At 28.3% G+C, this 12,775-nt stretch overlaps 1 protein-coding gene across 1 annotated transcript; it reads left to right on the plus strand.

Moving 5' to 3' along the window:
• Positions 1-11,305: 11,305 nt before the first annotated feature.
• Positions 11,306-11,953, plus strand: LOC143921982 (uncharacterized). Its single transcript, XM_077445281.1, has one exon. It carries the CDS (start codon positions 11,306-11,308, stop codon positions 11,951-11,953), a length of 648 nt encoding a protein of 215 aa, XP_077301407.1.
• The last annotated feature ends 822 nt before the right edge of the window (positions 11,954-12,775 follow it).

Genomic DNA, 12,775 nt, shown 5'->3' on the forward strand with positions numbered 1-12,775 from the left:
AATACACTCGGATATAAATTTAATACCAGTGGTCTAAAACGGCTCAGGAGCCTTGCGGGGGGATGTAAAAGTTACCCCTATGTCATTAAATTCTATTAACAAAATACCTTGTTTAAAATTATCTTGATTAAACTTATAATTTAACACCTTTATATACTTTAATATTAACAAGCAAGATTCTCAAAAATATTACAAAAACTATGAAAGCTATTTTGTTTTCATAAATGATACTCCCAAAGCCAAAAATTTATATTTCTTGACTGTTTAGAAATATAAATTTTTCTTTTTTGAGATTAAGACAACGTTTAATTATTAACTTTTTCATTTTATTTAGTGTTTTTCAATAAAAATTTTAAAGCCCTCACATGAACAATTCAATAATTTTTGATGAAACACTTAAGAAATTATGTAAAGAGGAAGTTTACACTGAAGGATTTGAACCGGAGCAAATTTATTACCAATTAGATCTTCTACTGAGAGAGAAATTTGAATTCTTAGAAAAAGAGATAAATTTAAAATATAGAAAGTTTGAAATAAATAAAAAGAAAGAGCTTGACAAAAATAATGAAGAACCCCTAGATAGTGAAAATATAAATGAATTGGTTTCCGAATTAATTGGTGATAATGATTCAAATCCAGATGGTTCTGTTAATTATAGTGATGATGATTCAAATCCAGATGGTTCGGTTAATTATAGTGATAATGATTCAAATCCAGATGGTTCGGTTAATTATAGTGATGATGATTCAAATCCAGATGGTTCGGTTAATTATAGTGATGATGATTCAAATGACTCTTTGGCAACTAATACTGATAAACTAAATGAAGGTGGCTCCCATTCATCTAACGAAGATGTTGCTAGTGGGGAAGCATCTAATTTAGATAATTCTGTAGAAACTCAAGATGAATCGGCAGAAGAAACAGTTTCAATAGAATCCGAAATGTGGATGGAATCACATTCTTCAGATGTTGAAATGATAAATAAACCAGCATGTGAGATGGTTGATATCCTTTGGAAAACAAATAACAAAAGAAAAAGGTAACAAAAACATAATTAAAATTAGAAAAATAAATATTAAATTTAAAATTTAAAATGTCCTTTATTCAATTTAATTGGGTTTTATTTATTGTTGTTATTTGAAGACCTATTAGGCATTAAGGGCTATTTATGTAAGCCTATTTCAACGTTTATAAATATTTTAATAGTGCATGTTTAATACACGGGCCATATTTGAAAATATTAGAACAATAAAAAACCCCCAAGAAATATTAAAAATAAATTATTTGAGTAAAAAGGGGGAAAAGGACTTACGGCCCAAGTATTTAGTTAAATTGGAGTCTGATTTTTTATTTGGCTTTCTTGGGAATAATCAACGTTCATAAAGCCTGTTTGCCAAACAAATCTACGCTTATATCTGTCCTATTTGGCTAAAGCCTACCATAACTTTTTGGGATTGATTCTTGCCACTTGTTTCTAAGATTTAGAAAACCTGGGAGTAAAACATGAAAAAATCTATTTTGGGATTTGCAAAAGCTAAGAGCCCTTTTTTTCTATCACATATCACAGATAAAATTGTAAAAGATATTTGAAATGCTCGTCACAAAAAGCCTATGATTTTTTGATAATTTTTTTTTACGGCCAAAGCCCTTTCATGTTTTGAGCGTCTATTTACATGCCAAACATGTTGATAACATAATACATGCGGATTAATATCAGGTGGAAAAAGTGCTACTATCCTTCAGCGTTGCCAAATGTGAGTCGCTATTCTTCTCCCTAATAATAGCAGGATACACGCTTAATCTGCCACACACACGAATCATTATTCAACCATTTAAGTTACTGGTAGGGCGGTGCAGGTTTTATGGGCCTATTTCTAGCTGCCAATATACTCCCAAATTAAAAGTTATTTTTCCTTTTTATATTTTCGAATCAAAAAATTAAGCAAACTATAAATTTTCTATAATTTTGAGCTTTAAGCAATATACTATTATATAGATAAAAATCTAAATATTCCCGAAAAATTTAGAAAGCAACTTTCATGCATAACTTATAAACAGTTCGGCGAATTTCCTTAACTGGTTTTTGTCACCCTATAGGACTCCTTGCTTTCCAAAAATCTTCGTCGCATGTCGCTTTTCATGTATGAAGCTAGCTCATCTTTAGGGTCGTTTAAACACAGCATTTTATGGTATTGACTATAAAATTTGTTTTTTTTAAGAAATTGATAGTTTTTATACTTTTAAGTACATTATACATGAGATTTCAACTAAATCACAGTTCACATTTATTTTTATATTGTCTTATGCCATCGAGATGGCGTAGCCTCTTCATCATTAAAGTATTTAGTCATTAAGGGTATTTATTTAAATAATATTAATAGAGGATAACACAACATATATATTTATTAATTCTTAATCTTCAATGTTTCTTTAAAACCTTCTTGGCTTAAATAAGAAGCCAGAGTCTAATATTTTTTCATTATTTAAATAAATACTTTCAAATTCGTCACAATTCGAAGAAATAACAAACTTTATATATTTAGTTGGATATATATATTATACTTAAATAAATACCTATGTTTACCTCAAACTTTATATATTTTAAATGCAAAATAAAGTTGAATGCTTAAAATTTATAAATTATTTAAACGCCCATAAGATATTTAATCGTTATCTCAAATTAAAAGTGCTTAAACATATATAGTTTAGTGCCAATCACCTATTTATTGAAAAAAAATCGGGTTTAAAAGTCCGAGAAATTAAATAAATTTCTAAGCTTCAAAATTGTTTTGTTGGATATTTTTAAAGAAAAAATGTATTTATAAATATTTTAGCAAATAATATTTAAAAAAAGCACTTGTTATGATTATCTTTGCCTTAGAATCTGTCAAAAAATATCTATATGTAATATTTGTTATAAATAGCAGCCCTTTTAAGCATTAAATTATAATAATCAATATAAAACATGCAAAGGAACACTTTCTCAATTTCATAAAGTTAATTCAGTTTGTAGATTTAAGTTACAGAAACATCTGATCCTAGTTCTTACAATGGCTTTTTACAACATTTCTATTTATAGTGGAGGAAGTCTCGAAGAGTAAGATGGCAAAAAAGAAATAAGGGTGCTAGCAGAACCGCGGACAGAATTAACCCCCTTAAGATTACCCAGCATGAAATAAAATTTAATTTAAAACTTAAATAAATAATAACGCTTCTAAATTAATTTGTTAAAAAAAATCATTATTTTTAAATATTTTAATTTAATTGGAAAATTTGGTTGTTTCTACAATTTGTATACTTGTTCTGGTGTGTATCCAATTTCTTGGAGAATTCCTACCAGGGGCCCTTGTTCTTTAGGAGAAATCTTTTTACCTGAGAATGATTCATATAACGATGGGGGTCCACAGATGTAAACATAATCAAAAAGTTTACTATGTGTTATCTTTAGCAGAGAGTCTTTTGTTAATTTTCCACAAACTTGATGACATTCTGGTTTAGATGTTTCTTGACTTAGTACATGAACCAGGTGCAATCTATCCTCAGACTTTTTTTTTAGCCGCTCTAATTGTGGTAATAAGAAAATATCATTTTTAGTTTTATTAAGAAACAACAATGTAAAATCTGTGTTATGAAATTCATGTGAAACATTTTCATTAATCATTTGGTACATCGGAGATATTCCTGTACCTCCCGCTATCATTAAAACTTTTTTGAATTCATTAATTTTATTTTCTCTCTTTAAAAAAAATTCTGAAACTGTAAGTTTATCATTAATCTGTTTGGAACATATAAACTTAGATAATTTTCCATCTTTATATAATTTAATTGCAAGAGTTATGTGTTTAGTAGTTATTGTTAGTGGGGTGTATGGGCGTGAATCATTATCATTATCAAATATTCTTAAACAAGAACAACTTTTTTGTCTCGATAAAGGAGAATCGGATTCCAACTTAAAAAAATAAGTGTTGTGATTCATCTGGGTTTTTTCAACTATTTTCATAACCTTGCTCGCTGTTTCATTGTCCATAATGGGCAAAAACAGATTGAAAATATTTCTGGAAAAAGGGAGAAATAGTAGATTTATTGAACCAATAAAATAGATGAGACTTAAAGAAACAGTTTAGTTCAATAAAATCAGAGGTGCTTTGGTGTAAAATGTAAACCAATTGAAATAGATGAGACTTAAAGAAACAGTTTAGTTCAATAAAATCAGAGGTGCTTTGGTGTAAAATGTAAACCAATTGAAATAGATGAGACTTAAAGAAACAGTTTAGTTCAATAAAATCAGAAGTGCTTTGGTGTAAAATGTAAACCAATTGAAATAGATGAGTTGATTGAAATAAATGTAAGAAACGAACAGAATCTGAGAGCTTTTTAAATCTTGCTTAGGCTGGGGACTTCAGATAAATCGACATCAAAACAACATATTTTTGAAAGCCAGCTTTTTATCTGAAATATTTTATAAATAAATTCAGCAAAAAACTAGGTCTGCAATAATGTAGAAATTAGCAAAATAATGCTTTATGTTTGTGCCATATCTAATTAAAATTTTGTTAAATTTTTCTTAATATATCTGAGGGTTGATTTGTACCGTTATAAAAACGATTAAAAATAAAACTAATCCTATTTTGAATAAATTAAATACCACATTTATATTCTAAGGCGCTGTATCATGTTTTTGAGAATATTCTTCAAACAAGTAATACCGGTATTAAAAAAAAGTTATAATTTTGGATCTCCAAATTTTTTACAAAACTAAATAGAAGTTGGAGATATATAATAATAAATACACATGTTTACCTCAAACCCTTACTTTAAATGCAAATTAATAGTTTTAACATTTATATATAAACATGTAATACCTCCAGTTTTATTTAAGTTTGTTCACATACTAATTAAGCTTAATAGATTTTTTGATTTACTTGTAAAATAAAATAGAAAAACAAAGAATGTTTGTATTAATTGGAAAAAACCTGAGGGCGATATATAAAAACTAAAAGAACTTCACTACTCCACCCATTTTTGTTAAAAAAACTTTGTCTTTAAGCCAATAAAATGCAAACAAACAAAGAAATTAATTTCAAAAAAATAAATTTATTAAATCTTAGTCTCTTGTGCCATCAGAGTTAGTGTAAACTCTACATCATTTATCGTGTTAGATATTATGGGTATTCGGTGGTTAAAATTATAACGTATTTTACAACATTACCATTTTGATTATTTATCTTTGTTTTATATGACTAAAATTGCCACCCAAATACCAATTTATAATTAACGCGCTATCTAAAGAACAACGAGTTTATACACTTATCTTTTCCCTCGTAATAAAGAACTTTATTTTTAATTTGGAGGTTTGTTTTTCCAATAAAAAACACAGAAGATATTTTTGCTGCACAAAACACAAAAGAGTGTGATAGAATGATAGAAACAATTTTAAATGTGTGCCTGATGTCCCCAGAAATTACTGGGTTTGCTTGCGTTTTAAATTAAATTGCCTAATTAGAAAATCCATTTGGTATTTTTTAAAAAAATAACTTTGGCCCTATGACAAGTAAAAAAAAAAGTAAAAGTATTTCAGAAAAAGATAAATTATTTACAAGTGAAGAATATAAGCAATTTATAAAAGAAAGTACTACTTATAATAATGATGATATAAATTCAAAACTAAATGTATCAGACGTGCATCAAGGAGTGCTTTTGAATAGCCAAAACAAAGATTACAATACAAATGATATAGATAAAGGTGAGTCGATACCAATAATTCATTACAATGAGAAAAGTTTGCTTAATCAGAGCAAAAAAAATGTCGAAAGGGAAAAGAAAAAATTATCTAAAAAGAAGTCAGCAGAGGGTGATGGAGAAAACATAAAATATTCAATTGACTTAGAAAAACGTGAAGAATACATAAGTAAGATAAGTGATCATAGCCCAGCTACGAAGGTCCTAGTTCAAATAAAACCCCCTAAGAAAGCTAAAAAACATCACATGGCTAATACTAAATTAGTGCAACCTAAAGACATGGCGTTTAATAATGAAGGCAATGCAAATAAGGGTGATGTATCAAAAGCACTACAATTAGAATCACAAAAAACAGAGATAAGTGAGACTGCTGGGATTGTATTTTCTGAACAGCGTGATATGAATTATTTAAAAATGAAAATAAGCCTCCCTTCTGGCCTATACACAGAAGAAAGAGGAAATTCACCTGAATCATCGGATATTAAAGAGGATTTAATGAAACAAAAGCTTATTTCAAATGTAACAACTCAAGAAGGTTATAACATTGGCAGCCCACCTACAATAAAATTTTTGCCAAGTTCAACTTCTTATAATCAGCAAAACAGCACAGAAGAACCACTTGAAGTCGGTAAATTTTTAAATTTTAAGCCCACTGAGGAATTGACAAAAGTCACAGCGCTAAAAAATAATGAAATTTCAATAGAAATCGCTAAGGCTAATAATAGCCCCACAAATATAAATAATGAATTAAACGCCAGTATTAACACTAGTGAAATTTCGCTGGATGAACTTTCGACTTGTAAAATTGCACAAAATGAAGAACACCCGAATAGAAATAATATTGTAGATGACCGTTTACCGAATCAAGAAGCATCAATCTTGCCTTCAAATATCGGTCTTCCATCTAGGGAAATAGCAGCAAGCAATTTAAATATAAACGTGATGGCATCACACATTTTAGGTGTTGAATCAGACACACCCGGCAAAGAACAACAAAACAATGTTTCCCATTTCAAGGACAAAATAACAACCGGTTTGCAAGCCCCGCCTAATTCCCATTTAGAAAAATATGCAACTACTTTGTCCAAACAATATTCTCCCAATAATGCAAGTGAAATTGAATTCCCGTTAAAACAAACGTTAAATGCCAAATTTTTAGAAGAAAATTTTAACAGTGAATCGACTGAAGAGATTGCTCCTTATTACGATGCCTCCTTCTTTGCTGAACCAACCCCGTTTTCAGATTTAGAATCAATTTCTTTATCTTTTGAATCTGAAAGATCTGCCGAGGTAGAACCCGCTGATAATTCTTTAAATTCAGATCCATTTATAGAAGCTTCTGAGACAAATGAATCTGTGACTTCTCTAGAATTCCCATCTGAAGAATACGAAGAATTTATAAATTGGCAAGTGCTTTTGCCCGTAATTACGTTGTTACTTGGAAATAGTAAAATTCCAGTCAAAAAAGAGCCAATCAATAAAGTTAAAAAGGATGCTTCTAAATTAAAGAAACTCGTAGATCTTAATTTATTTAATGATTTAAGATATCTTTATTTCATAAAAAAAGTATGTTTTTTAAGTAAAAGGGATGTTATTTTATATGCTAAAGCACAAAATAAATTACTTATAGAAAGATCAAATAAAAGTGAAGCTTATCCATTAGAACCAAAAAAATATTTATTTGAAAAAAAGGAAAATGAGATTAAAATATACTTTGCAGATTTAAATAACAACCATAAAGTGGGATTAAAAAGAGATTCAAATATAGATCAAAGACCAGAGAATATTTCAGAGATGGAAAAAGTATTTTTAATGAAGATAAATAAAATAAACAATATTAAAACACCAGATTTTGATAAAGAAACTTTTGAATATCTTGTATTTAAACATGGGGAAAACATGAAAAGTATTGCCAAAGAATCAGGAATGAGTATTAAAGATGTTATTTTAGTTTATTACTTGAAATATCATGATGTTTCATTAGAAATTACAGGGTCTCTTTTGGAAAAATATGTTGAAGAAGAATGGTGTATGAATGATAGAATTTTATTTGAAGAAAACTTTATGAAACACAATACGAAGTTCTATAAATATACTATGAAAAAAAGTGAAGAAGAACTAAGAATTTATTATAGATTTTATTTACAAAATCATATTCCTGTTAATTGGAGTAATGAGGAGAGAACGTTATTTGCACATTTATTTTCTACTTATAAGAAAGACTGGGAGGCTATGCAGAGTAATTTTGACAAAAAAACGGTGCAGGAATTAAAAGTTTATTACTGTTCGTATTTTAAAAAATTGGATGAAGATGAAAGGGGTAGAGAAACAAGATTAGTTGATATGGAACTGCCACCTATCATTCAAAAGAAAAGGGGAAGAAGGCCTAAAGCAATTAAAGATTTTGAGATGGAGGATTACGATGAAGAATGATAAACGAATTTATGTGAGTTTCACTATTAATTAAAGGATTTGGATTCAAATTTTAGTAATTTTGAATTGTAAAATATTTTTTTTCAGTGTGTGTATTTTTTTGTGATTTTTCTGCTATAATTTAAAGTCGAAGATTATCAAAACAAGGATATTTATTAAAAGTTGGATTTATATAAACTTAAATACACATGTTTATCTCAAACCCTTACTTTAAATAGGATAATCTTACCTTAAGTACTAAAGTCGTGAAAAAAATAGCAGGAGTATATTTGCCTATTAAAATCAATCAATGCTTTTTTACAAAATTTTACAGCATAATGTTTGTATTATTAGATCAAATAGTTGGTGTTAAGCATTTAACAGGCTAATTAATTATAAAGAAGTCTGCCGAAAACGAGTTAGATAAAGTTCAACTTAATGCAGCACAAATATTTTGTTCTTTGAAAATAATTATAGATTATTATGATTCTTTTATTGTTAATAAATTTTATTTTAAATGTTTGATTATTCCCATTTTAGCCAAAAATATTTTGTTCTTTGAAAATAATTATAGATTATTATGATTTTCATGATTCTTTTATTGTTAATAAATTTTATTTTAAATGTTTGATTATTCCCATTTTAGCCAAAAAAATTTAATAAATTTACTTGTTTTGATTATTTTTGACTTTACATGTTTGATTATATCTGCTTATACCAATTAAATAAATCCACTTGTTTTGATATCTTCGAATTTTATAATCAAAAAAAAAATCGGATTTATTGAAAAGTGGTTGCCTACAGCAAAAAAAGAAGTTTCCTACAAAACTCTGGGGGGCCCTATAGCATCTCTATCCCTCTGCTGACAGTCGGCTAGCCTTAGGACTAAGTGTCCCAGTGACCTTGAGCTGGCGTTTAATTATAGACAGTACCATACTGTCTTGGAATTTTATAATCAAGAGTACTTATTTAAATATAAGTGTTACTACTTAAAATATTTATTGATATTAGGGGTATTAATCTTGACCGATTATAATAATAATATAAAAATGATATATATTATACAGTTAAATTAATACACATGTTTGCCTAAAACCCTTACTATATATAACTGTTAAAACGTCCAACAAATTAAAAAACTTTTATTAATTTAGTAAATTTTTTAATAAAAACACGATATTATTTTTGCTCGTGGCAGCCCAGCAACTATATTTATGGCATGACGAACCTAAATTTAACTGCCTTGCATATATTTTCATGGCATTTTAATCACCTTTACACTAATTTTTTGAAGAACTTCGCGAAATATGCACGAATACAGAATGTTGTTGTGCGAAAAGAGTGGGCCGCTAATTCGAACGAAGCCCCTTATGTTAGTATTAAACCTTTATACATAAAAACAAAATATACTTTTCAGCGGGCTGCCAATTAAAATAATATTCACTCTAAAAACATATTTAATTGCTTCAGCAGGCTGCCAGAAATTCCCAAGATCTTGTCAGTGCCTAATTCTCAATAAGCAAAAAATTAGCTTTATCTAAGCAAGGTTTTTATTATTCTTGAACTTTCAAAAAAAGGGCCCATTTTTATTATTTCGCCCTTTTAAAACTTGTAGGTAGTTTTTTAATGTACACAGAACAATTGAATTTGTCTTGCTTGTGTTTCTTGGTATTTTATAAACATACGATTTTATGTTAAAACACTAAGATTATAAATAAAGGAAATTTTATTCATTTTGAGACTTTCTTTTTACTTTCTTAGAGAACTCATCAAGGAGCTGCAATGTCTTTTCTATCGTTTGATTGTATTCATTATAGATTCGATTTGCTTCCTTTATTTCTTTTTCAATATCTTCGATCGTCTTCCCATGCCCAGACATGGGAACAATTTGTATTAAAATTATCAACTAGAGGAAAAGATGAATGTCAAATAATCAGTTTACTTGCATAGAATACCAGAAAAGCATATAACTCTTTTTCTTTGTATTACTAGCCAATGGATTTGAAAGCAAGAATTTTGGCCAAAACAATTAATATCATCTATTTTCCAAAAAACTTATGGCAACAGTAAAGTATTGTTAATGTTATTAAGTAATATATTTATTGGTTTAGAAGTACTAAATTTAGCGGTTTATAACTGTTTAAATTATTGGGGCAATTTAATATAATTAAAAGTAAGAGTTTGAGGTAAACATCGGCAATTATTTAAGTATATAAAGTAAGATTTGAAGTAAACATGGGTATTTAGTATTATATATGTTGTTATCTGTAGACCTATTAGACATTAGGGGTAATTCATTTAAGACTGTTTCAACAATATATGTTGTTATCTGTAGACCTATTAGACATTAGGGCTAATTCATTTAAGACTGTTTCAACAATATATGTTGTTATCTGTAGACCTATTAGACATTAAGGGTTATTTATTTAAGACTGTTTTAACAATATATATCAAACTTTTTATACAATCCAACTTTAAATAAATATTCTCATTGGATTTTAATTTTTCAAAGTTTAAATCTATTAAAAATAAGGTTTCAAGTTTCGCTAGAAAAAAACAAAATTTGAACTAAGACTATTTTTTTAATTGCAAAGAATCTTGGAAATTGGCAAAAAAGTTTATGTATATAGGTTTTTGTGTAATTTTCACAAGAAAGAAACCAGGATGAAACCTATTTATAAATAAATAAGAGATTTTGTTAAAATAAATAGAGATATTTAAATGAATTTTGGGTTTGAAAACAAATTAATCCGGTTTACATGGGGTTTTTAGCTTCAAAATCTACTGTATTTAATAAAATTAAATAATTTAACAAAGACATAAAAATTAAATTTCAACTTAGTTTTTGGCCAAAAACATTTAAATACTGGATAATTGCCTATGTTTCATTTCAATAATCTTAAAAAAGCAAGTATATTGGCCATATAAAGCATTTGGCGGTGATAAGTTTTTCTTCAAAAAATCTTAAAGAATGGATTTATAATTTTTGTAACTCATAGCTTTTTATTGTAACAAAATTACTAGAATTTCTTTCAATCTTTGGATTTATAGAAAACGTGTAATTATTGTCGCGTTTATTTTAAAGCACTGGCCTGTTCTAAATACAGCATTTTCTTTCTCAAGTGAAAAATTTTACAGTTTTTTTTTACCCTACATGAACGCAAGTATTCTCGAGAAAAACATTGCAAATGGTGTCATAAATGCAGAACTTAATGAATTATTCGAGAAGTTTTTCCAAGCTAAGGTCTATGCTGGAATGGACATCAGACACAACACTACTCCAATTAAGATAACCATTAAAGTTCTTAACCCAATAGAAGTTATTGGAGAAAACAAATTTGGATCTATCCAATTACAAAACATGATTGCACAAAGATTAAATGTTCCAGTTAATAACATACAAGTAGTTTTTGAAAAGATTATGGATAGGGGGCTTGAGCCAGCTTTCCACTGTGAAGAATTAAGACTTGCATTTTTGGACAACAAGTCATACAAGAGGACTGTTAACTCAATTATTAAGAACGCACGTGCATCAGGAGCACAAGGTGTTATGATTAGAGTAGCTGGAAAGATCAAGGGGCAAAGAGCTAGAGCTGTAAAGTATTCTGATGGGTATTTTATCCAAAGTGGCCACTCTGCTAAAGAGTATCTTAGATTTGCTAAATCTCAAGCCAAATTGAAGCAGGGAACAATTGGTATCCAAGTTTGCATTATGTTACCATATGATGTTGAAGGTGTAAGAGGGCCTTGTTCAGTCATCTCTGATAGAATTACTATTCTTGAGCCTAAAGTATTTAATTAAATCATTGATTAAACCACTCTTTCTGTAATAATCTTTTTTTTTAATTAATACATACATGCCTTTTAGTTATATCTGAAATACTACTAATATTTTTAATTAATTATTCATGTGTTTTAATGTTTATGACAACGATAACCAACCCTAGATGATATTTTAATTATTTCTTAATTATTCATGTGTTTTAATGTTTATGACAACAATAACCATAAAGGATATTTATTACATAGCACTAGCTTGAATAGCCATACATTCCATCCTTTATCCTTAAAATAAAAATTTAAATAACATATTTATACAAAAAAGCACAAAAACAGCAAATTAAATTTTTTCCAATTTTGTTTATTTATAATCATTAGCACCGTATTAAAAGGGCATTTAGAGTGTTGCTAATTCACTATTTTTTACTTAAAAATTTATATTTGTTGAGAACAGAACTTTTCAATTTGTCCCAAAATTTCTTTTTTGATCTCTGGAGTTCCACTTATCCAAACATATCCATTTATTGCAAGTGAAATACTAAATGTTTTATCTTTACTAATTTTTCTGATGAAATCGTTAAAATACAATAATCTAATTTTCCAAGCGTCTATTAGAAAACACTCATCTATTTTACCCAATGATTCAGTTTTACATGTCAAGAGGGCATCTCCATCTACTACCCTTTCCACTTGGCACATTACAAAATCATCCTTTTCAATATCTGGCCTGTTTCTTTTAGAGGCGTTCATAAAACTTAGTGCTGGTAGGGTACCCGTACAAGAGCCTAAATCTATTTTGTAGTAGTCTTGAGTGTTGTATACAACTTTACCAATTACAATATCA

The sequence above is a fragment of the Arctopsyche grandis genome, unplaced genomic scaffold (genome assembly GCF_051622035.1).
Source record: "Arctopsyche grandis isolate Sample6627 unplaced genomic scaffold, ASM5162203v2 HiC_scaffold_116, whole genome shotgun sequence".
In the NCBI taxonomy this organism is placed as follows: domain Eukaryota; kingdom Metazoa; phylum Arthropoda; class Insecta; order Trichoptera; family Hydropsychidae; genus Arctopsyche; species Arctopsyche grandis.